The 26,874-nt window shown below is 37.6% G+C and overlaps 1 protein-coding gene across 3 annotated transcripts in view; it reads left to right on the forward strand.

Annotated features, from left to right (window-relative positions):
- Nucleotides 1-1,438: 1,438 nt before the first annotated feature.
- The window catches only part of eda (ectodysplasin A), a 53,900-nt gene continuing 28,464 nt past the window's right edge, over nt 1,439-26,874 (forward strand). For all 3 annotated transcript variants that reach the window (XM_049476542.1, XM_022667349.2, XM_049476543.1), the window contains exon 1: nt 1,439-1,968. In XM_049476542.1, coding sequence (XP_049332499.1) covers nt 1,792-1,968 — 177 coding nt within the window. In that variant the 5' untranslated portion in view covers nt 1,439-1,791. The remainder of the gene's footprint in view (nt 1,969-26,874) is intronic.

Genomic DNA, 26,874 nt, shown 5'->3' on the forward strand with positions numbered 1-26,874 from the left:
TTTTAACGAGGAGAAAATGAGAGAGAGACTGGATGAAGAACAGAGGGGTGGTGAAACAAATAAAGAGGGCAGCCGTGATAAAGAGAGAAAGTCTGGTACTTTCATCCACTTTTTTCATTGTCTTCACTTTCTTCTTTTCTCTCTCTTTGATTTTTTTTCTTTATTTTCTCTCATCTCTCACCTACTTTTATTCTTTTCTTTTATTCTTTAGTTCTTTGTCCCCATTTATATCTCTTTTATTTCTTCTTCATTTTCTGATTCTCCTTTTTTCAGTAACTCTTTAATTTTTCTCATTTTTCTTTTTCTGTGTTGTGTTTTCTCTCTCTTTTCTCTCTCGTAATCCTTTCTTTTTTTCTTTCTTTGTCTAACACATACTCACTCACTATGGAAAGCACATCAGCAGCTGGGTTAAGTCTTCTCATACACTGATGCAGAAGTTTAACTGCCTAGTTTAAGTATTTTTGTTCTCTATGTTATTTAGTGCCTTTTTAAATATATCATAGATGGAGATCAGTAGGCTTTACATTATAAAGTTTTAAAAAAGATACAACAGAACAGAACAATGCAAACATTCATGTGACTAATAATAGAAAACTCTTAAATGTATAAGAACAAATCAAGAATATTGCTATATAACAACACAGAGCCCTCAGTTAAAGAGAATAAGAACAGGGCCATTTTAAAAACAAACAATAATAGAAACTCAAGGGCGTCCATTAAAGTTATAAAAGAGATTTTGTTTTAAATATTGTTAAAAGTGTTCCACAGTTTGGGGGCATGAGTGACAGATGCTGTCTCCCCAGTTTTATTTTAGGGGTCTTTTGGAATATTTAACAGGCTTGCTGTAGAAGACCTGAGGGCTTGTGTAGAAACATAAACGCACACAGAGACCCTGTGACATAAAAGGGTGTGTTAAACATGTTAAAGCCAGGTGTACACAAATCTGATCAATTTAATACATCTGCAATGCACTCTGTATAATTAGTGTGGAATTCTTAACACTTTAAATTTATTGTGGTAGTGTGTGTGTGTGTGTGTGTGTGTGTGTGTGTGTGTTTGATGTATGAATCATGCAGTCAGATGTGGATGAGAGAAAATCTGCATGTGTCAGTATTACTCTCTACTGCACCCATACTAACACTTTAAAGATGTGGAGAGCGAGCGAGAGAGAGAGAGAGAGAGAGAGAGAGAGAGAGAGATGGAGAGAGGATAGAATAAAGACAGTATATGGAGTGATAGAGAGAGAAAGGGAGAGAGAGAATGAATAGAGGATATTGAGGGATGTAAGCAGAGGCAGAGAGAAACAAGAGAGAGAAAGAGAATAGCGAGAGCAAGAGAAGCAGAAAGAAGAGAGAGAGAGAGAATAAAACACAGTATGGGAGAGAGAAGGGATACTTGGGGTTTATCTAATGTAATAAAAAATTAGCTTTACTTTTATACTTAGCCTTAGGACTTCCAATGAGATGACGCGTCCACAGCAACCAATCAGAAGCGAGGTGGGCGTGTTTAAAACTGGCCGCCCAAAAGGTTATCAGCCTGTCTCTCCCTCTGTCTCTCTCTCTCTCTTACTTTATCTGTCACTCATACCACACTCTCTTAGTAACTCACTCTCACTCTGTCCCTCATTCTCTTACTCTCTCTCTTAATCCCTCACTTATACCGCACTCTCTCAATCCTTCACTCTCCCTCCCTCTCCCTCACTCTCTCAGTAAGTCTCCTCTCTCTCCCTCTCATTCACTCACTAACGCATATGAATGCTGGAGCGCGCGCGCGGTCCCTCGCAGTGTCAGCATGCCTGAGCAGGGCGCGTGCGCGTGCGGCGGCTGCAGGCGGCTCGTGGCGCTGATAGCGGTGTCGCTCGCGCTGCACATCGTGACGCTCGCGTGCTACGCGGAGCTGCGCGCGCAGGTCAAGCGCGAGATCACGGCCCAGCAGAGGAGCAGAGACACGGACATAGTGCACGAGCAGGTAAACCAGCCGGTGTGTGTGTGTGTTTGTGCGCACGTGTGTGCGTATAGATGTGCGTGTGTGTGGTTCTGGCGTGAGAGTGAGAGTGCGTGTGTGTGGGAGAGTCTGGAGAGCACAGTGCTCCAAACGAACTGATAATATGTCAAAAATATAAAACACTCATCATTAGGGGGAGCATACGCCCATGCTCTGTGTTTTTCATTTCATCGTAACATTCGTTTTTTACACTCGTTTGCATTGTCATTGTAAAGAGTCTTTACTAACTAATTTACTTTACAGCTCTGTAAATTACAATACTGTACTACACTGTAAATGGTAATAGTGTACATTGCTGGATAATAACTAATAGTGGGATTTGCAACATTGTGAAGTACAAGACAGCATACAACGAACGTGTAAACTATAATTGTGCACTACACTGTAAACTATAATATATATAGTCTTTACTATAGTACACTAATAGTCTAATAGTGTACTTTACTACACTGTCAATGATAATAGTTCACTTTACTACACTGTTTATGACCAAAGTTTACTACAAAATAAATGAGAATCTTGTACTTTACTACACTGTCAATGAGAAAAGGTCGCTTTACTACACTGTAAATGGTGTGTACTTTACTACACCGTCAATAATTTAGTGTACTTTACTACACTGTAAATGGTGTGTACTTTACTACACTGTAAATAATTTAGTGTACTTTACTACAATGTACATGAAAATAGTGGACTTTAAACACTGTAAGTAACATTAGTTTACTTTACAACACTGCAAATGGCTATACTTCACTACACTGTAAATGAAAGCCTATGTGACTGCCCTGTAAATGACATAGTATACTCACTGTAAATTACGTTGGAATTAGTGTAGTGATGTACTGAAAAGTACATTAATTAGTGTACTTTACAACACTGAAAATGGCTATACTTCACTACAGTGTAAATGAAATAGCAAGTATAGACATAGTATACTCACTGTAAATGAAGTGTACGTTATACATTGTAAAATGATGAATGTACTGAAAAGTACTTTTAATTTTGTATGTTACTAACTTGCAAATCAAACAATGTACTGTACTAAACTGCAAATGATGTAGTATACTTTACTAGAGTGCGAGTGAAACAGTGTGCTTCACCACACTATGAATGAAATAGTGTATTTTGCTACACTGTAAATAAAATGACATAGTGCTTTTTACTATGCTGTAAATTAACTTTTTTAAGGCAACCGGTTTCCTCAAAATTTTAAAGTAAATTCAGCTTATCTAGGCTTACAGTGTACAATATAAATGAAATGGTGTACTGTACTTTATTACACTATGAATGAAATAGTGTACTACATTGTAAATGTGGTACTGTACTTAATTACACTGTAAAGAAAACAGTTTACTACACTATGAGTTAAATAGTGTACTTTATTACACTATGAAGTGCTTTACTACACTTTAAATGACATGAGTTTACTACACTGTAAAGGAAACAGTTTACTACACTGTAAATGACAGCAGTTTATTACACTGTAAAGAAAGCAGTTTACCTAATGTCACTGTATAATTTACTATATTGTAAATTAAATGAAATGTACTTTACTACATAACTGCACTATAAATGCAATATTGTTTTACTCTACAGTCTCATTTTATGAACACAGGGCTATTTTTGGACATTTGTAATTGACCAATTTACTTTGAATAGGTAAACCAGGGTGGTTGTGTGTGTGTCTGTGTGTGTCATTAGCCCAAACCTATTGTTCAAAGTTCATGCCCATTTTTGGTGCAAGCCTGCAGCTTTTGAAAAGCATTATGTGTGTGCGAGTGTGTGTGTACAAATGCCCTGCAGTACGATGTTTCCTGTAAGGTTGTGTGTGCAGCAGCTGGAAGAACATCTGTAACATCATCGTTATGAGCTGATTCACACCCGTGCTTAAGGTCAGCAAAGTGTGTGTGTGTGTGTGTTTGTGCAGTATCAGCTCATACTCTGGCTGATCTCCAGAGTTGTTCTTGTTCTCTCAGTTTGGGCACCAAAAAAAAGCATTACTGGGTCAATGGTGTCAGATCACACACAAACTCACACACATGAATTTGTATTGGTCCAGGTATAAACATATAAACATATGCATAAAAAACAGAGTAAATCCAAAAAAAAAAAATATTATGTTATATTTAAACATAAAATAATAAGACATGCAAAAACTGCATCTGCAAATAAAAGGATGGGCAATGTGAGTACAGATATCTCAAGTACTCTAGTACTTAAGTCCTTATTTACAGTATGTACAATTAAGAAGACTTTTGAGATCAATCATATTTTTATCATTATTGTAATTTGAATGTTCACGATAAACACATTATAAGAGTTGTACTAACACATTAACCCTGTGGAGTCTTTGCTCCCACTGGCAGGATATTCTTAAATGACCTAGAAACATAAACACATCCCAAGAAACCGTAAACAGTATATTTTCAAATATAGTAATACTACTATATTTTAGTAAGAGCAATGTAATAATAAGAGCCATGTTTCACAAGTCCAACTAAAGTGTTCACTACTTAGCTCTATATATACGCATTCAGAGAGAGAGAGATTGTCTCCTATAGGCTGTTCGTGTATTCTGCGTGTGTTTACGCGAACCAAACCTTTACCCTCGTACCATGACGGTTAGCAAAGAATATTCATACCGTTTCACCCCTATTTAACTCTGCTAGCTATATATGCATTGAGATCTGTGCTCACTACTTTAGCTCTCTGCTAGCTATACATGCATTGAGCTCTGTGCTCACTACTTTAGCTCTGTGCTAGCTATATATGCATTGAGCTCTGTTTTCACTTCTTTAGCTCTGTGCTAGCTATATATGCATTGAGCTCTGTGCTACCTACTTTAGCTCTCTGCTAGCTATATATGCATTGAGCTCTGTGCTCACTACTTTAGCTCTGTGCTAGCTATATATGCATTGAGCTCTGTGTTTACTTCTTTAGCTCTGTGCTAGCTATATATGCATTGAGATCTGTGTTCACTTCTTTAGCTCTGTGCTAGCTATATATGCATTGAGCTCTGTGTTCACTTCTTTAGCTCTGTGCTAGCTATATATGCATTGAGCTCTGTGTTCACTTCTTTAGCTCTGTGCTAGCTATATATGCATTGAGCTCTGTGTTCACTTCTTTAGCTCTGTGCTAGCTATATATGCACTGAGCTCTGTGCTCACTACTTTAGCTCTGAGCCAGCTATATATGCATTGAGCTCTGTGTTCACTTCTTTAGCTCTGTGCTAGCTATATATGCATTGAGCTCTGTGTTCACTTCTTTAGCTCTGTGCTAGCTATATATGCACTGAGCTCTGTGCTCACTACTTTAGCTCTCTGCTAGCTATATATGCATTGAGCTCTGTGTTCACTTCTTTAGCTCTGTGCTAGCTATATATGCATTGAGCTCTGTGTTCACTTCTTTAGCTCTGTGCTAGCTATATATGCATTGAGCTCTGTGTTCACTTCTTTAGCTCTGTGCTAGCTATATATGCACTGAGCTCTGTGCTCACTACTTTAGCTCTCTGCTAGCTATATATGCATTGAGCTCTGTGTTCACTTCTTTAGCTCTGTGCTAGCTATATATGCACTGAGCTCTGTGCTCACTACTTTAGCTCTCTGCTAGCTATATATGCATTGAGCTCTGTGTTCACTTCTTTAGCTCTGTGCTAGCTATATATGCATTGAGCTCTGTGTTCACTTCTTTAGCTCTGTGCTAGCTATATATGCATTGAGCTCTGTGTTCACTTCTTTAGCTCTGTGCTAGCTATATATGCATTGAGCTCTGTGTTCACTTCTTTAGCTCTGTGCTAGCTATATATGCATTGAGCTCTGTGTTCACTTCTTTAGCTCTGTGCTAGCTATATATGCACTGAGCTCTGTGCTCACTACTTTAGCTCTCTGCTAGCTATATATGCATTGAGCTCTGTGTGATATATACGCATTGAGCTCTGTGCTACCTACTTTAGCTCTGTGCTAGCTATACATGCATTGAGCTCTGTGTTCACTACTTTAGCTCTGTGCTAGATATATATGCATTTAGGTCTTTTATTTCTAATTTAATTTAGTGTATCAATTCTCTTAATAAACAATGGGTGTGTTTTAGGCAGAACAAAGATTGCCAAGATAGCAATTAATGTTTGACTGATAACTGTTACCTATGTTATTTTAGATAGTGGTTCACCTGTGTTTTCTGTTGCCAAGATAGCAACACACCAAAAATTTTCCAGAATACACGTAACTTCCAGACTTCTTGCCCATCAGCAGAAATATATTCATAAGCTCCATTGCTATTTAAACGCCGCAGGCACAAGCCTCAAAAAGAGGCTAGCGTGTATGCGTGGTGTAAGATAGCAATGAGCATAGCAACGTGCCATGCAAAGGGTGTAAAATGTGAACGATACCTAAGGGGTATTAAAAATAAAATTTCCCCATACCTGCAAATATGCAGTATGTGAGTGCTGCAGCAATGCATGTCACATCTCGGTTTTAGAAAGGTGTGTTACCGGGATGAGTGATGATTGATGGAGGGAGGGTTCAGTGTTGTTAATCTGTCGGAATTTAATAATGAGGCATGCACCCTGACCACACAGTGTGTGTGTGTGTGTGCGTGTGCGTGTGTTAACATATAAAGCATGACTAAGACCTTAGTCACTGTGATTTCACCTGTTGAATTCAGGAAGTGTGTGTGTGCGTGTGTGTATGTGTGTGTGTATATTTTGCGTCAGACGCTTGGCAAACGCTGGTGGTGTGAATGACCTAAAGACACAAGTCAGAACGAGTGTACACACACACGCGCGCACACACACACATTTGCAGAACTAACATTAGTATCTTGTTAGTGTGTGTGTCTGTGTATTAGTATATTGGCTGGAGGGATGGAAAAGAGACAATAGAAGAGACAAAACACACAAACACACACACACACACACTTACACTCAGGACTAGGCTGTCTGCAGGCACCTCCGCTACACTCCTGTGAAAAACTTCCATCTGTGGGTTATTACACACACACACACACACACATACACACACACTCACATATGGGTCTGGTTACAGACAGACAGATGCTGTTATTGGGTTAATATGGTGCTTGTGCTAACGCTAATGCTAACCAAACTTCTTAACTTCAGGGCAAACGTCTCGCTGGCACACACACGCGTATACCTCTTGTTTCTTTGCTTTACTTTTCTCTTTATCACTTTACTTGCTCCCTCTTATTTCTTTGTGTGTCTCTCTTTGTCTTATACTTCATTTCTCTCTCTCTCTCTCTTTCTAGCTTTCTCTCTGTTTCCTCTTGCTCTCACTCTTTCCCCTCTATCTCTTTCTTTCTCTTCCTCTTTTCCTCTCATTTTTCTGTCTCTCTTGTTCTTCCCCCAGGGCACTATGTGGCATTTGGCCAGAGCACAGTGTGATATCTCTCTCTCACACACACTCACACACACAGCTTATTAAAACGGGGAATGTGTGGGATTCCTTTACAACAGGATATCACCTTATTACAACCAGTCAGTAATTACTACATAGAACATTACACACACACACACACACACTCCTGGTCGTAACACTGGGCATGCTGAAACAGAAGAGCAGGCTGAAACTAAGATTGATAGATGTAGTGATCCCTATAGAGGGGTGAGTGACACCACTGTCCTGAGCCTGGGGTTCGATTTCCCATAAATATGGGCAAGATCATGACACATCCTGGCACTGCCTTTACCAAACCACATAAAAACAGCAGTCGTTTCCATCTAACTCACTTAACATCACAAAGATCCTATATGTAATAACAATTTCCTTTATAGAGTCTGGAAAATATAGTCATATACATCACATGCCTAATGCAGTGATTATTCAATTATTTTCAAAACTATTGACATAAGAAAGATTAATATTCTGCAAATGTCAAATGTAATATTGTTTTAATTTTTCATATTTTCAGCCATCAGGAGGTTAATTTTTTCACTGTTTGCAGTATAAAAGTGTAAACTCTAAATAATCTTTTACCGTTTTTTTTTGGCCAACTTGCAGATAAATTACTCTTTAGCTGTTTCAGACTAGGCATGTGCTCCCCCAACTGGTTTAAAAATTCAGTGCTGTTGCTACAAAGAAAAAAAGAAAAATATCTTTTAAATGTTGATACACACCTGCTTAGCTCTCTTGGGAATTATACAACAGAAAAGCCTCTGATTGGCTGCTTTCTACTACCCACATCCGCATACTCAGCATCAATCTTCTAACATGCTTTTTTCAGCCCTGTTAATACTGAGAGTTAATTTACTATTTGAGTTCATAGAAAGTGTACCTCCTTCCTTACCATGACTGTGGTGTATATATTTGTTTTGTTTGTTTTTTTTACTTTGACAGTGAATCTGGCATTTGTTCTTTTATCAAAAAATATTTTAATATTGTCTTAAAATGTCTTAAATTAAAATCCAGGTAACTAAGGTCATAAATTGTTTTAAATTTACTGTAAATTTGCTGTAGGTATTACCTTTTTTAGTCTGTGCATTTGATGCCGTTAGAAAGCACATACTAACTTCAGAACGAGTTAGCTACATTACCAGGGGGGGAACTAAAGTTAGCGGAGAGCTAGCTAACATTAGACGCAAGCTATCTAAAGTTACCATGGAGAGAACTAAGGTTAGCAGAGAGCTTGCTAACATTAACAGCAAGCTAGCTGAAGTTACCATGGAGAGAACTAAGGTTAGCAGAGAGCTTGCTAACATTAGCAGCAAGCTAGCTAAAGTTACCATGGAGAGAACTAAGGTTAGTGGAGAGCTAGCTAACATTAGCAGCGAGGTACCTAAAGTTATCGAGGAGGAAACTAAGATTAGCGGAAAGCTTGCTAACTTTATGTCTGCATCACAATTGAACAAAATTGAAAAAAAAGATAGCAAATGGGAAATTTTTATTTCCAACACAATAAATTATTCTACAAAAGAGAGTATGACTTCATTTTTGGGTCGTAAATTATATTTATTGAGGTCTTAAAAATATCTCCACCAGATTGCAACATTTGATTGACCTTAATTGCCAGATTTATTGCTAATGGAGCATTAATGAGACCAGCTGGGCACGAGTTTAGGCAACTGACGAATCTACAGGCCCATCTGCAACATCTCTATAAAAATTCTATGCAGAACCTTAACGTTTTGTTTTAAAATCAAATCACATACAAATGGTAACCTGTGTAGCAGGTGCAATAATATGATATGGTCATTTTGATAGCTTGTATTTAATAGCTTTGAATATATCCATATTTGCAATATATTGCCAAACCCTAATTGGCCTCCATTAAAGAAATTGCCTTTTTGGAGATGCGATACTGTTTGTGTAACAGCTGTGATTGTGTGATTGTGAGCATTAAAATGGCACTGAAGTAAAGTTTGCTGTCTGTGTTGTTAAAGCTGATTGTGACAAAACCAAAACTATGCTAGTGGTTCTGTAGTGAGTGGGGCATTACTCCACAGCTCCACTCACTCTGTTTTACTGAGCGCGCTCCATATGGGTTCAGCTCTGTGTGCACTTGAGAGTGATCACTAATGAGGGATCCTACACATCAAACAGGTGGAGAGAGGGAAAAAGAGCGAGGGAGAGTGAGAGAGGGAGGGAGAGAGAGAGTATTTGCTTTAATAGCAGAGTTGTTAACAGCTGCATCTATTTAAAATTAGAGCGCACAGATGTGTGTGTGTGTCTAAGAGAGAGAGAGAGAGTTTGGTAACCAAAGCATAAAAGTTACATAGAGGCAGTGAAAGAAGAGAAGAAAGCAAGTGAGAGAGGGAGTGAGAGAGGGAGTGAGTGAAAGTTTGGATTGATCTTAAAGAGATGACGACAAACAAAGAGCAAAGCAACAGAAACATTGACATTAACTGTGAACACATGTAGACACACACACATACACACCAAACAATCTTTAGAACAGTGGTCATTATCTGGACATTAATATTTTTGACTATTTAGGTTACATACGTGTTTATTTTTTGTTAATCGTTACTGTGGCACACTGATGTTACTGTTTGTAACATTGTACAGATAAAAACGTATCTGTTTCTACTGTTACAAGTCATCTCTCAGTTCTGATGATCTAATGATTCGAATCTGTAATGAAGATGTTCTAACAGTGATGTGTATCGTGTTTGAGTCTGAACTGGTGCTGTGGAAAACCTGCTCTGAATTCCAACACACAATGTGCAGCACAATAGTTGCAATACGTAACACTGCATCCACAATATGTGGCACTGTAATCACAGTATTCAGCATGCAATCACTGTTTGCAGCACTGAAATCACAGTATGCAGCAAGCAATCACAATATGTGGCACTAAAATCACAGTATTCGGCATGCAATCACAGTATGTGGCACTGTAATCACAGTATTCAGCATGCAATCACTGTTTGCAGCACTGAAATCACAGTATTTAGCATGCAATCACAATTTGTGGCACTGTAATCACAGTATTTAATATGCAATCACTGTTTGCAGCACTGAAATCACAGTATGCAGCATGCAGTAACAATATGTGGCACTGTAATCACATTATTTAGCATGCAATCACTGTTTGCAGCACTGAAATCACAGTATGCAGCATGCAATCACTGTTTGCAGCACTGAAATCACTGTATGCAGCATGCAATCACTGTTTGCAGCACTGAAATCACTGTATGCAGCATGCAATCACAATATGTGGCACTGTAATCACATTATTTAGCATGCAATCACTGTTTGCAGCACTGAAATCACAGTATGCAGCATGCAGTCACAATATGTGGCAATGTAATAACAGTATTCAGCATGCAATCACTGTATTCAGCACTGAAATCACAGTATTTATCATGCAGTCACACTATTCATCCCTGTAATTCATCCCAGTATTATAATATTTCAATAATTATATACTATATGTAAATATGTAGTTGCAATATGCAGCACTGTAATAACAAAATGCAGCAATATAATCACAAAATGCAACATTCCACAGAGCAATCTCATTGTGCTGCAGCACAAAAGTAGTTGATTGGTTATGACTGAAGTCTGACAGAACTAGGACCCATAAAGACTGACTGTCCCTAGGTAACCTCAGCTGTGAGAGAGTTTCTGTGTATGTGTGTGGGGTGGAGTGGGGGGTGTTAATGCATTCTCTGTGTTGTGGCTGAGAAGTACATTTTTGTTAGAAGTGTAATAAAACCATTTTTTCAGAGATTCCCACTGTTGTTCTGTATGTGTATGTGTTTGTGTGCGTTTGTGTGGGTGTGGGTGTGTGTGTGTGTGTGTGTTTGTAGGAAATGGCATCTGTTCGACCCAAAGCATGTCTGGTTTTGAGGTTTGTGAGCTAGAACTCTTCAAAAGAGCCTCAGAACCCAAGACCCAGACACCGTCTGAGCACGCTCCAGCCATGGGTCAAAAGGTCACTAGAGGGTCAAGAGGAAGTGCTGCTGTACTAGTGGTATGAAAGGGATAGATCAGATCATTAACACTGCAGTAAAACATCATATTGCGACATTTCATAACCCAAATTATACAGGACACACTGTAAATCCATATGTTGTTTGAACTCAATTGATTTAAGTCTGTTTTATGTGAAATTGGATATTTGAAAACTATTTTGAGTTAGTTGAACATTTGTGGGCCATATACATTCAAACTAACATCTTTGGGTTGAACCAACTTATAATAACTGAGTTTAGTCTGTTGCCTTTGGCAGCTTCTTTTTCATTGGCTTCTGTCACAATCTATTTGCATACTGGGTGTGTCCAACAGTTTCTGACTAACACTCACCATCAGTGTGTAGTGATTCCCCCTGGATAACCTTAGAAATAAATCAAGTGTCCATTAATTGTAATAACTTTATGTTTCAATTTATGTTGACTCAAGTTTTCATTCCCCATTATTTAAAAAAAATGAGCAAACTAGCTGCCTTAAAAAAGTAAAGTAAAAGTAAAAGTAAACTTAACTTATCCGGTTTTACAGTATAACAAAAATAAAAAAGTTTAATCATCTTCCCCTTTAGTTGTAATAACTTGATGTTTTAAGTTATGCTAACTTAAGTTTTTATTGCCCATTACTTAACCTTTTTAAGGCAACCGGTTTCCTCTAATTTTTTTAATGAATTCAACTTATCCGGGCTTACAGTGCATGTTATGGATACATAAATACATGTTTCACCTGTTTTTGATCCCTGTTTTTAGATTTTATAAACAAATTCCAGCTCCTACAGTTTATATACTCATCTCAAACCCCACAGTTAAAAAAAAAAACTTTTTTTATACCAACCCCTTAAATTTGTAAATTCATCCATTCTTCTATCGTTAATAAACCTTTCATCTCAGCTCCTACAATTTATAAACTCTTCCTATAGTTCTAAACTAAACTCTTTGTCACAATTCCTACACTTTATAAACTTTATCACATCCTTACAAACTTTGAATAACATCTCTATAGTTTATTGTACAACTCTTCTCACACAGTTCACAAACACTGTTTTAAACATTGATTTATACACAGTTTTTCACACTGTGGAAGTGTTTTACACACTAATTCGCACATACACTCTTTTAAACAGTGGTTCACACACAAACACACACATGCTGTTCTATACGCTAGAAGTAATAGTAAGCTGCCAGTATCTTTCACTCCATCATTCGCATGCCTAATACAGCTTTTCAAGGTTTAAATAGAGTCCAAGGAGCAAGTGATGGCTCACTTGTAGCTTGGGTCATGTGTAGTTTGTGGTGAGTGGAGAAGTGCCGTTCTCTGGGGTTTCTCTGTTTGTGTGTTTAGTGAATACACTGCTGTTCTCTTAGTTGCTTTCTTTTGCTTTCGGACTTTCTTTTCTCATGATTCTTCTTCTTTTTGTTCTGGTTTGTGAGGCATTAGAGGACATTCGCAATTTTCTTTGGTTTTCACTCTCTTGTATCAAAACATATTGCCCTACACATGTCCTATGTTGGATTACTCCTTCTTCCTCTTCTCTACTCCTCTATCCCGTTATTTCCCTCTGACCTCCTTAAGGCCCTATCTATAGATGCTTTATTTTTAACTTCTATTATTTTTGTACTTAACCTCTTCTATTATTTGCACTTCAATATTGTAAGTCGCTTTGGACAAAAGCGTCTGCCAAATGTAATGTAATGTAATGTAATGTAATTACTGCAGTACCATATCTACATTTTTCTTTCTTAATTTTCTGGCATTATAACATACTACTAATCAATGCTACACTTTTTTGTAATGTTAATTGAGGTAGGTTCTGTCACTGTTTCTGCATTTGAATAATGGTTATGTATCAACATCTGCAGATTATCTAAAATGGTCTTTATTAGAAACTGGCACTGGCTCACAAGTCCTGTATCAATACTTCTGTAGTTATTTGAGTCGGTGCAGTTGTTATGGTTCAGTTTATTTGTTCTGCTTATAATTAGTTTAGGTTTGGAGTTTGAGAGTTTTTTATGGGATAGTGAAGTTTTTTTTTGATGAGTTATTTGAGTAAATGTAAGGAGATTGTTTACGGAGGTTCAGGTTTTGTTGAGTTATTATAAGGTTGTGCTTCATGGTGTTATTCAAGGAATATTTGTGAAATTGGTAGTTATTGAATTGAATGTTTCAGTAATCTTAGTTGAGAATCTAGATTGATTTTAGTGTACAGTTTTGAGATGTGTGTTCAGGATGTAAAAATGTTTTTGAGAAATCTGGCCTGGAATTAAGTTATTTATTCCTGCAGTCGATGTTGATAAGTTAATGAAGTTGCATTGTGTAGAGTTATTTAAGTTTTATTGAATGTGTAATTATTTGGTTATTGTTTGGGAAGTGGTTTGGTTTATTTGACAAAAACAGGTTTACTAGCTGTTATTGGTCAATTTGTGTGTGGTATTTTAATAAAAAGTGAAACTGACTAATCTGAATGCTTAGTAGCTATAGACATTAGCCAGATATAGAGTGTGTAATGCGGTATCCTCGCAATACGATAATCTTAGCCTGTTTGTTTTTTTACTACAGAGTTCAGTATTTGTGATGGTCCTCTGAGAATCATATCGAGTTGTACATAATTGACTCCATGTGGTGCAATGAAATGCTCACAGATTAGACCTCAATTTGTGTGTCGTAGGGAAAGAGAGAGAGATCAGCTCTGATTGTATTTCCATCAGTAAGTCTAATTTCCTTTGATGAGTGACTGGAGTCTATAATGGAGAAATATGCTGGAACCTGCAGAGTAATGTCAGCTAGAGTCTTAACACTAACATCACTGCTCAAAACACACAAACACACCTTTTTTGTGTAAGGCAACTCTGTTTGTAATGGAACTTTTATACAAAGTAGTTTTTCTTTGGTCTGGATTCGGAGAGTGAAATTGAAAAACACAGGTTTTTCTCTGCATTCTTACCAAAGCGTGAATCCAAATACAGAATGGGAAGCGTGTGTGTTTGTGTAAATGCAAACCAACCATAGAAGAACTGGAACTCATCACAATTGTAAAGTCTAATGCAGCAAATCCACAAACTGCTCCTACCAGCACAAATAGAGGGATTCCCACACACCCAAGACAAAACCACTGTTCCAGTTCATCTCAAATCATTCACCTCCTGAAAAATTGTTTGCCGTTGATTATGGCATGAGCTTACACTGACATGCCACAAGTTCTGGTACAGAAACTAGCATCTTGTCCCACGACAGTAAATAAATACCATCATGTCCAGCATTAAATATGGATGCCGGAGTTGCTTGTCTGTCCGCATGAACAAGTCTAGCCAGATGCTGCCGGTCACAATAATAACCAACCACTGTGCTGTCCACTGTCCCAGTCAACAGTCTGCTGTCTGTAATATATTAATGCTACAAATGTGGCACTATGGATTGATGAATGTTAAATGCCTGCACAATAGGGATGGGACAAAATATCAATATTACATATTGGTATATTGGTACATGTCGTCAAATAAAGAGATGTATAGTAATGAAGTAGAACTACTTCACTACTGTACTGTGCATTGTTACTCTTTACAATGATAAAAATGTTACGATTCATTCCAAACGCACAATATCACTGCAGTATCAGAGTGGTTTGATGAAGCTGCTCATCATTGAGTGAATGAAATAAACAAGGTGATCTTATAAGTAGACCCCGCTGCTCCTGTTCTGCTTTTCACTATGAGAACTGTCCACTGCTTTTAGTAATAACTCCATAACACAGGACTGTACTTTTACTTTCAGTACTTGAGTTGTAACTTTTGATAATTTGAAATACTTACTGTAAGTACAAAAAATGTTGAATATTTTAATTGCGGTGCTTAAAGAACACTTATTTTTTGATAGAGCACTTGTTTTTTTACTGAAATCTGCATCTCAAGTACTTTATACATGCCTGGTCAAATATTAGTATTTTTATTGAAACATAGTTACTCTGTGGTGGCGGAAATCAACTTGAGTATCGTTGAGAATTGTATTGTGATATATTGAGTATCACAGACACACAGTAATAACAGTGATAACATTATTATGGACAACATATCCTGTGATTCCCACACTTCCATAATGGAATGTACTGCCTTGCCATGATAAAAAATAGTTGGCATAAGAGATTTAAGGTTAAAAATAAAAAAAAAACTGCACAAATATTTTTTATTACCACTAAACAGATTTATGTTTTGTGTTAAAAGACAAAGTTAATAACATGTTCAATCACAAAAATACTAGCATAATAGAGTATAAGAATGTCTATTTTTAGCTTAAACTTCAGTATACCCTTAGTCCAAACCTCTCACTGATGATTTAAACGCTGCAGGAACATTTGCTTCTCCTTCCAAACGTGAAGAGTCTTGGGAAGAGAACAAACCCTCCAAAAATACTGGAGGAGGTCAGAATATTCCACTGAAGATCAAACGCTGGATGGGTGTAATCGGAGTGTGTTTAGTGTTTGCTTTTGACTGAGTGCTGTGGCTGATTTATGCTGGTTTACCGATTTATTTGTCTTATTTGCCTGGAATGAGTGCAGACTGCCGTCAGATTTCACCGGAAATTAAAAGTGAATTTCAGTAACTGAGGAAAGATCCATATGGATGGCACATGCCACGAAATATTGTTTTTATTATTAATAATTGTTAGCAATGCATCAGAAAAGTTGATATTAAAGGAAAACTTGTGAGGCTGTGTGTCTGTGTAATGTCTGTTCACGTGCGTGTGTGTGTGTGTGTGTGTGTGTGTGTGAGATATTAACGGAAAGTCTGAGTGATGAAAGGTGTATGTGCATGCATGTGTGTTTGTTTGCATGTAGACTAATAGAGGAAATTTTGTGTGTGTGTGTGTGTTTGTGTGTGTGATGGCGCTCATTACTGACGGATGGATTTGATTGGACACATCATTCTCACTTAACAAACTCATTCACCTTCATCCCTACATCCCTCGCAGTCTTTCGTTGGTTCTCTTCATCACTGTCTGATGGATGGTTGTGTTGGTTTAAGAGTGTGTCACTCAGGCTGGAGAACAGATGTGTAAACTCTCTTTCTCTCTCTCCGTCTCTCTCTCCCTCTATCTCTCTCTCTCTTACTCCCCCCCCCTCTCTGTCTCTGTTTGATGTGGTTTGTGGTTTGTTCTAAATTGGACTTGTGTAAAGACACACTGCTCTCAGCACTGGGCAACAAACCGGGAACAAAGTGAGGGAGAGAAAAAAAGGAGAAAGAAAAACAGGGAGAAAAGAATGAGGGAGCAGGTGGAGGAGAGAAGTTGCCAAATTACAGACAGGTGCCGAACAGCCTGTGACACTGGTCTTACATCTATTCTCAGCCTAGAACTGAGGTATAAACCCTCTTAAACTCTCTTCATCTTTAGAGGTTTTGGACTCATAATGAATTTATGACCAACAATATTAGCACAAATCGGACATATTGTTAGGACAATATATACATTCAAAACAATAAAAACATTTTTATTGCATATCCAAGATATCCAAGATATTTCATGTTTTTTTAAGTCTTGTACATGTTCTCTAATAGAGACAGGTCAGGTCTGCAGGCCAGGACAGGTGGTTTTGCACTGTCCTGTTGAAAATGCATGGACATCCCTGGTAAAATTGTTGTCTTGCTCTAAGATCTCAACATATTTTCTGCATCAGTGCTGCCATCATAGAAGTGGGCTAAAACAATCCAATAATATGAAAGACCCCGGCTTTTGGTTTTGTCGCTGATAACAGTCTGAACGGTCCTGCTTTTGGTCGGGCACACACAGCATACATTTGTTCCAAAAACTAAAATACTGATTTCTCTGATCACAGCACACATTTCTACTGCAGAGTCCATTCCAGATGTCTCTTAGCCCAAAGAACTGAAACATCATTCCTGGACATGGGTTTACTAAGCTACTTAGGACCAGTAAAGCTGTAACTGGCATTTGTAAAGATTACTTTTTGTTTTAGTTTTTGACAAATGTTTGCTAAATGAATTTATTGTCAGTGTGGTTCTATCAGCTGTTGTTGAATGATGTTTTTGATGCAGTGCCATCTAAAGGATTGGAGATGAGTGTTTAGCTTAGGCTTACGGTCTCATCCTTTACACTATGATTTTTTTTTCTTGACTTGATATCATGCACCGTAGAAAAACAAATATGCAAACCTGTTTAAATATTTTTTTGAAACATTGCTGTTAAACATTTCAGAAATTTTCTCATGTGTTTTGGAGATCCTCTGCCCATCTCTGCTTTTCAGAAACTACAGAAAAATACTGTATAAAATCATTATTTTTTCACATTTCTACATTTCTAAAGCATTTCATTAATATTTTTAATGAAACATCACTATTTTGTCTAAATTGTCTGCCTATAAATAACGTTTTGGCCTTACACTAACTAGCTATCACTTGTAATAGACATAGCAGATAAATCATCAGTAATATTCAGTTGCAAATCCAGAGATGAACATCACTTAATCTCATATGGTCAACAGAAAGATAGAAAACTGCAAGGTCACCTAGCCAGCTGTCTAGTCGCTCACTGACTGATTTAATCTTTTTTGTTATCTAAGGAGGCATATTGTTGTCAAAAAAGGAGATATGTGTGACGCCATACACCACAGATGGTACCTTTTATATTGTTCATATCCATTTTAAAATGATTCCATATAGACTGAAATGAATAAATATGTTCTGATATAAATTTGGCCCTAATCATTCAGGTTAAAAAAGGTACATTTCAGTGACATCCATACCTAAAAATCTACATAATTGAGGGTCAAAGTTCACTGAATCTTGTGTTTGATGGGTTTCGGGGCAGGTTTAATCAGCAGCTATTGAGCGTGCGTGTGTTTTGTGTTTAAAACATATTGACTTCATGAAAAAACTCTTTAATACTCTTTCACTTTAAAAACTTTATAGCAGGTTTAGTCCTCTCTGCACCTTCAAAAGAGCGAGAGAACGGAGTAATGAAGCCATTAAAACCTGGCATTAAAAACATCACCAGAAAGTGCAGCTATCCTTGAACACATTCCAGCAGTGTGTGTGTGTGTGTGTGTGGGTTTCTTTATGAACAGCCCAGATGGTGTGTGTTTCAGGTTTGTTCTTTAAAGGCCAGATTAAGGAATGCCACAACGGTGTGAAATTGCTGGGAACTGTAGCCAAAGTGTGTGTGTTTTAAGATACTCTGGAAACAGCCCTTCAGCCCAGATCTATAAATAAGCCTCAATTAATGTTGTGTGTGTGTGTGGGTGTCACCAGGAAGTATCCTAATGTAAATGTGTCCAATTATTCCATTGTTTCAATTATTAGGTTAATCTGCCATAAAACATCTTTACCATCCTGAAGATACTGAAGATTTCTTTTTATCTCGGTCTTTGTTTTGCATCTTTTGTTGCCCGTTTCTGTCAAGTTTAATCTTTTTACTAATTTAGACCTTCAGATTTATTGGAATGAGTTGGAGCGGAGCTTTGTTAAAGTCCTTTGTGGTGAGCTGGAGTGATGAAGCTCCATTTGAATTTCTCTGGGATTAGTTGAAATAATAGAGCTCCACTGCTTTTATTAAGGTGGAGTTGGATTGAAAGAGCTCCACTGATCACTTTTAAAATGAGCTGGAGTAATGAAGCTCCATTCAACACCTGTGGCATGAGTTGGAGTGATAAAGCAGTGCAAGCAGTTTACAAACATGTAAAATATTCTGGGTGAGTTAATTGATGGAGTTCTAATGAGTTTCTTTTGGAGGCGTTGAATGATGAAGGTTTCCTCTACTCTGTGGGGATGAGCTAAAGAGATGGTGCTCTACTGCACTCCTTCAGGCAGTTTAGTAAAGCTTTTGCTGATTATTGAAACAGAACACCTGTGAGGATGAGTTAGAGTGATGAAGCTCAATTTGAACTCCTTTGGGATGAGTTAATTGATGGAAATCCCTTAGATTCCTTGTGCATGAGATTGAGGGCCTCCATTGAAGACCTTTGGGATGAGTTAGAGTAATAGAGCTTCATTGCACTATTTTGGGCTCGGATGATTGCTAAAACTTTAATGAACTCCTTTATTGCACCTTTTTGGGATTAGCTAAAAAATCTAGAATTCCTCTGAACAACAGTAAAATACAAACGTTTGTAGTGTGTGCCCATTATAACACCTTTGAGGTGGGTTGGAGTTGGAAATGGAAGGTCATGAAACCTTCTTGGGCTGAGTTGAGTTATGGAGCTCCATTACATTCCTTTGGGTTGAGTTGGAGTGATAAAACGTCTCCGAACACCAGTGAAATAGAGCTGTTTGTAATGTGTTTAGGCTTTTTTGGGAAACGAGGGATCGATAAGTGTTTAATATGGTTAGTCCTGTGTGCATTTGTTTGCTGAAGTAGTTTTGGAGTGTGCTGTGTGTAATGTGGTGTGTATTTTGTTGGCTGAACTGGGCTTTACTCCGATCATGTTCAGCCTAATCGTGGCTCATGAAGGCCGATGTGAGGGTCGTGTAGGGATCAGAATGGTTACATTACACCCTAATCCACTTAAGCCACATGTATGTATGTGTGTGTGTCTCTGTGACACTGTGTGTTAAAATAATATTTTCTGAATATTAATTTCCCCTGTTTGGAACCTCATGCCTGGTGACTCACTTTACAAAAATGAGAGAGCGAAAGAGAGAGAGTGTGTGTGTGAGAGAGAGAAAGAGAGAGAGAGGGAGAGAGAAAGAGAGAGAGAGAGAGACAGGTTAAGGTGATAGAGCTCTATGGTAAAGGAATGGCAGTAGAGAGAGAATGATACAGATGGGAAAGAACACAAACAGACAAAATAATAAGAGAAATGGCAGTGGGTAAAAAGAGGAAAGGAGGAGACATAAACATATATGTAATATATACAAATATCTTTATCTTTAGAACAAGTGAGATAGTGAAAGAAAAGAAGAGAGTGAGGAAGAAAGGAAAGCCCAGTACATTTGCTTAATGTGCCAAGACTTTTGTTTGAAGTCATCTCAGTTTCCATACTATGCACGCACACATGTGTACACACACACACACACACACACACACACACACTCACAAACACACTCTCTCTCTTACACACACACACACACACACACACAGTTATGGAATCCCTGAAAACATCTTGGAAGGGTCTGCGTTCCCTCACTCACATGTTTCCATCAAGAGTTTTGGATAAATATTTGTGTGTTAATGTGTGTGTGTGTTTGTGTGTGTGTGTGTGTGTGTGTGTGTGTGTGTGTGTGTGTGTGTGTGTGTGTGTGTGTGTGTGTGTGTATTTGGAAAGGCCAAAGCCACAGACTTGGTTAGCGATGACTGTGTGTTTTCTTGTTTTAGGGGGCATTTATAAAGTGATGGTTTAGACAGAGCTGTTTTGGAGGGAGGGATGATTTCATAGGCCCAAAAAAGGAGTTATATTGAAGTAAAAGATCAAAAAATCAGCCAATACATCATGCTTGGAGTCTGAAGTTTGTTTCTTCAGATATACAGTGGGTATTGTGAGAATAGTTACGGAGCTATTGTAGTTAACAAGTTATCTCTAATTAGCGCTGGGGCTACAAGTCTAACATAGCTAACGTAATAGACGCATGTCACTCATGTTGTGTCGCTGCACTGTTTTTATCAAACGGGAAAAAATGGAGAGTAAGAAGCTGGCAAGGTGAATGTAATTTACCATTGAGGTGAGTGTGTGATGATGGAAATGATGGAATTATGTCCTGTAGAGCCCGCCTTGTTTGTGTGTGTAGTGTGTAGTGTGTGTGTATTGATACAGCTGTAATCAGACACATGCTTCAGTCTGTTTCTAGTAAAAAAAAATGTAACGGACTGATCTACTGCCCAAGGTCTTTTGTGTGTGTGTGTGTGTGTTCAAGAATGAGAGAGCCTTGATAAAACTTAAGATATAAAGGGTGGTTTCCAAGAAAGAGTTTAAGCCTAGTCGTAAACTGTATTTTTCTTTTAAAGGAAAATCTCCATTCAAAGTTCTGAGTAGTCCATTCAAAGTTCTTTTCTTCTTCTTTTTCTCTATTCTTCTGTTTTAATTTATGTTTGAATCTGTTTCTTATTGTATTGTGTTGTTGCTGCTGGATGCCTAAATGTCCTTCGGGATAAATAAAGTATCTATCTATCTATCTATCTATCTATCTATCTATCTATCTATCTATCTATCTATCTAGTTCATGACTAGGCTTAATCCCTTTCTGGGAAACCGCTCCAAAATGTTTGCCAGGTCAGTTTAAGTTGTTTAACTGATCAATGCTTTAGTAGGACAAAATAATCTATAGCACAGTTTCACTGTATCTTGGTAATTGTAACATTTTTTAGTTATTTTACTTTTTATCATTTGAGGCTACATTCAAAGTTAGAAAATTGGTTATAAAATCTTTTTTTTTTTTTTTTGGATTTTGAGTAAGAAATATGGTTTCAACCTTTTTTCCATTTTTTTTTTGTTTTTCTTCCCTATAGATTTTTATTACATGGATTTTCATGAATGAATGTATTAATTAACGGATTATGAAGTTATTCAGTTCTGTAGATATAACAGTAAGGATTTGAATGAGTGGATTATATTTGTTTATTAGTGATATTAGGTCACACACAGTTTAGAAATCATATGTGATTTTAGCACAAAGAGTACAGTACATTTGTAAATCCACATTTGGGTGTTGCTGTTCTCCATCAGTCAGTATGAAGTTGCACATGTACGGCTCTTTATCACCATCAGGATTCAGCTTTTTAGAGCATTTATGAATTTATCAAAACTTTGTAATTCTGTTCTGTTTAGTTTGATGTTTCTTGGCATTTCAGATGACCTGTGTCCATTTTAACCTAAAAGAGCCCATAATTACGTGTCACAGACCCTTCAAAAGATGTGTAAAGCTCTTACAGCACTTTTTCAGTCATTGTAACTCATAAAGTTCCTAGGTGACATATACAAAACATCACAAGAGCAGTCCAGGACAGTGTGTGACATCTGTGTTATTGTTCATCTGACCTTATTTACAGAATGTATGAGTGCTGTGTTAGTGCTAGAGATAAAATGTGCTCTTTTAAAAAGTAATGTTTCTGTTTCAGGTCAGTTCCAACCAATAACTCTAACATATAACTTTATCTGACCTGAGGCTCTTATGGGTTAATGAGCTATGACATTTATAAAGACAGAAATGGCCTTATTGTAATGTTTAAAACACACCACCGTTACTTAATGAGGTACACACTAGTTACATTGACAGAGCTGACAATGTAAACAGGTAAACAGTATTGCTTAAAGATTATATATTTTCTTAATGAAGTCACCTCATATGTTGATTTAGGTCTAATAATTAAAGCTCATGTTGGTGCTGAATTGTGGTACGTTATAAACAGATGCTTCTCTGTTAAAGCTGAGAGGAAGGGCTCTGACTGATGGAGACACAGTAAGATCATTAACCAGAAACATCTGAGCTTTAACAGTGTGGATGAATGTGAACTCGGTATTTGAAATGCAACAGATGACTCTGACCCTTTTCAATTTTGGGTTGTAACTGCTTACTTATTTGTCTTGTAAGGAATGTATGAAAAGATATCATGAACTGAACATTTTTAGCCTTAGGACAAACTCTGTTATTTGCATTGTGTGTTGTTTTAATATCAGTTTCGCATGCTGAACTGAGCAGGGACTTTATTTCTGTTCTCTGAGGACTTGTTATGAAACTAGTATTATCACGGTGTAATATCTTGAATTCTTACTGAGCACAGGGCAGAATTATGGGGGAACTGGGGTTGCAGGTAGTTTCCGCTCAGGTTCTGTGGTTTGGCTGAAAGATCATTCACAGTTTGTCCAGACAGTGTTATTTGGTATGGCAAGGAGAAACAGATGACCTAGACTTGACCCCTGAGGCTCCCTGCCAAGGCTGTGAACCAGAGCAGGGGAGCACTGGTGGAGGGGAATGGGAGGGGAAAGTAAGAAGAGAGGAGAGGAATAATGTGGACGTTTGCAGCATAGAAGAAGAGGGGAGACAGTACAGACATGAGAAAAAAAAGATGTATTTAACAAATAAATCTAGAACTGCTTTTTCATAAAAAAATAGAAAAGTAAAAGAAAAAAGATCAAAATATGACAGTAAAAATAAAATAATGTAGGAGCGAGTGTGAGGAGAGTGAGAAAGAAATGTTGGGCAACCGATAGGAAAAGGCTGAGACTGAGAAGAGAATGTGAAGACACCGAGAGGAGAATGTGAGGAGACTGAAAGGAGAATAAGTGGAGAATGAGAGTAAGGCTAAGAGGAGAATAAGAGAAAAATATGAAGAAATTGAGAGTCTAGAAGGAGGCTGAGATGAGAATTAGATAAGTATAAGAGAATAGAATGACAAGAGAATATGATAAGAATGAGAGAACAATAAATCAGAGAACAATAAGACCATGATAAAAGGAGAATGAGAGGAGAAGGTGAGAACACTGAAGAGGTCTAAGAGGAGAATGCTAGGAGAACGAGATGAGAATGAGCGAGCAATGTTAAAGGAATGAGAGGGGAATGTGAAAAGGAGAGAACAATAAGACAATGATAAACAGAGAATTTTAAAAGTTACAAGTTGACAGTGCTGTGAAGTGTGAAGGTAAACAATATAGCGCTAAAGAGCTGAGAATGTAAATGCAGTCACTTTATATGTTGACGTAGAGCTTATAGATAGATCTGCTGTTGGTGTTAAATTGTAGTACGTTATGAACAGATCTCTCATTATAAACAGATCTCTTTAACATTATGGATGAATTTGGGCTCAGTTTTTGTAAAGTATTAGTTTAGTAATGATTTAAGATTTTCACTACTACATTAGATATATACAGCTCAGTTACAGTCAGCATACTTACACAGACACAGAACAATATAAACCATTATTTGTGTTATTCATCATTAAGCAGACTGAGTTGAGGGAGATATAAATGGCTGCCTTGCTGCACTATTTGTCCCCTGGGTTGTGAGTCACAGTCTTTCTCTTTTCTTAGCCTTTAAAGTGACAGATTAACTCATCCGCTGAAGAACACTCAGCAGAGTCGATTAAAGTCACAGTAGAAGTGAGGCTTCCCGTCCAAGGCCAGTCAGAGTTCACCAGTTGTAGCATCTTCAGTGTGTGTGGGTATGTGTGTCTGGTCCAGTGTCAAGCCCCAGATGTGCTCCAGCTGTGCCGATGAGAGACCGCAGGCCCAGCTGTCCGCATGTGTGTGTGTGTGCATGTGTATGTGTGTGTATGGCACTGGCCGCTGGCTGGTGAAACCCTCTGCTTATGAGGTGAGAACATGAGGAAACTACTGTCAAACAAGGCATGGAACCACTGTGTGTGTGTGCGTGGGTAGTCAGTGAGTTCAGTTTTCTGCACGGTGGAGATTTAATAAAATGTATTCAGTTTTGTTATAAACTTAAACTTGTAGCTAATTTTGTAAGGATTTTTTTACCCCACCACTTAGCACTGGAGCAATAAGGCTAATGTAACATACAATTTATGGAAATCTTTCCCATCACTTAGCAATGAAGCTATGAGGCTAATGTAACAAACAATGTATGCATTTTTTCCCACCACTTAGGACTAGAGCTATGAAGCTAATGTAACAAACAATTTATGAAAATTTTCTCTCAACTCAGCACTGGAGCTATGAGGGTAATGTAGGTTAACAAACAATTTATGATTTTTTTTCCTACCAGTTAGCACTGGAGCTATGAGGCTAATGTGACAAACAATAAAGAAATTTTCCCTACCAGTTAGCAATGGGACTATGAGGCTAATTTAACGAACAATTAAGGATCTTTTAACCCCACCACTTAGAATTCGAGCTATGAGGCTAATGGAACAAATAATTAAGGACATTTTTTACCCCACCACTTAGAACTCGAGCTATGAGGCTAATGTAGCAAACAATTTATGGAAATTCTCCCTACCAGTTAGCAATGGAGCTATGAGGCTTATTTAACAAACAATTAAGGATTTTTTTAACCCCACTACTTAGAACTCGAGCTATGAGGCTAATGTAACAAACAATTAAGGATTTTTTTTACCCCACCACTTAGAACTCGAGCTATGAGGCTAATGTAACAAACAATTTATGGGAATTTTCCCTACCAGTTAGCACTGGAGCTATTAGGCTAATGTAACAAACGATTAAGGAATTTTTTTTTTACCCCACCACTAAGCGCTGGAGCTATGAGGCTAATGTAACAAACAATTAAGGACATTTTTTACCCCACCACTTAGCACCGGCTAATGTAACAAACAATGTATGGAAATTTCCCCCACCACTTAGCACTGGAGCTATGAGGCAAATTTAACAAACAATTAAGTTTTTTTTTAACCCCATGACTTAGAACTTGAGCTATGAGGTTAATCTAACAAACAATTTATGGAAATTTTCTCCCCCACTTAGCAATGGAGCTATGAGGCTGATGTGATTAAACTGTGCTAATTTACTTGGGTTTGTGTTGCCCGAAACAACATAAACAAATCTATTGGAGAATACTAAAACAGTGGAGTGGGGTGTGGGCTTCTAAATTTAACGGATTTAACATCCTAGCCCAGAGAAACGGGTTCTCTATTCTGAAGCTCTGGTAAAGCAGTTGAGCTGTGAGGTTTACCCACTACACACATCTTCCGCAAAATGGTAAGAGCAGGTTTATAGACTTTTGGGTGAATGTGTTAAATTTAGCTCCTTCAACAACACACAGCTCCTCTTATATAAACTAGCAAGCTAACCGAGCTTCTATTTAACAGCACTCCTGTTTTGTTGTTTGTTGTGTGTGAAAGCTGATTAGCTATGCTGTAAATACTGCAGCTGCAAATAAGGTTAAATAGACTATTGGAATGCTGGGTTAGCATATCTAGCTACTTTATGATCAGTATCCACAGCAGTAGTTCTTCAGACTGTGTTTACTTTAAATACAACATGACCAAAAACTATTTATTTATATACTCTTTACTGATTGGACATTCTAACACAAATGCATAAGAAACAAACTGTTTAAAGTGGGAATGGCAGAATAAGGTGGATAGTCATTGTAAAAATTAGGAAGCAACAAGTTTTCTTGGCAAATCAAATGCATTTAAAAACTGAATTGATAATGCCTTAGTGTTATTCACTCCTTATAAATTATTAACTTATTTACTCTGAAATGCTAACGTATTTGCTTTAAATGCTAACTTATTTACAGTATTAATGCTAATTTAATCACTTTATCAATGCTAACCCTGCTAAAAAAACTCCAGCTCAAGGTTTTGGATAGTTCAAGCTGGTCTTTTACGGTCAAGGTGGTAAAAAGTTGGTTATCTAGTTGAGAACATACACTATGCTGGTAAGCAAGCTGGTTACCAGCACTTGACCAGCATAGTGTATGTGGCTTTTGAATGTTGTCATGCTGGCTTTGCTGGACAGACTGGTCAGCCTCAGTGGTGTTGCTGGATAACCAGGTTGGTCCTGGTGAACATGCTGGTCGACCAGCTTGGT

Source organism: Astyanax mexicanus, chromosome 1 (genome assembly GCF_023375975.1).
Source record: "Astyanax mexicanus isolate ESR-SI-001 chromosome 1, AstMex3_surface, whole genome shotgun sequence".
Classification (NCBI taxonomy): domain Eukaryota; kingdom Metazoa; phylum Chordata; class Actinopteri; order Characiformes; family Acestrorhamphidae; genus Astyanax; species Astyanax mexicanus.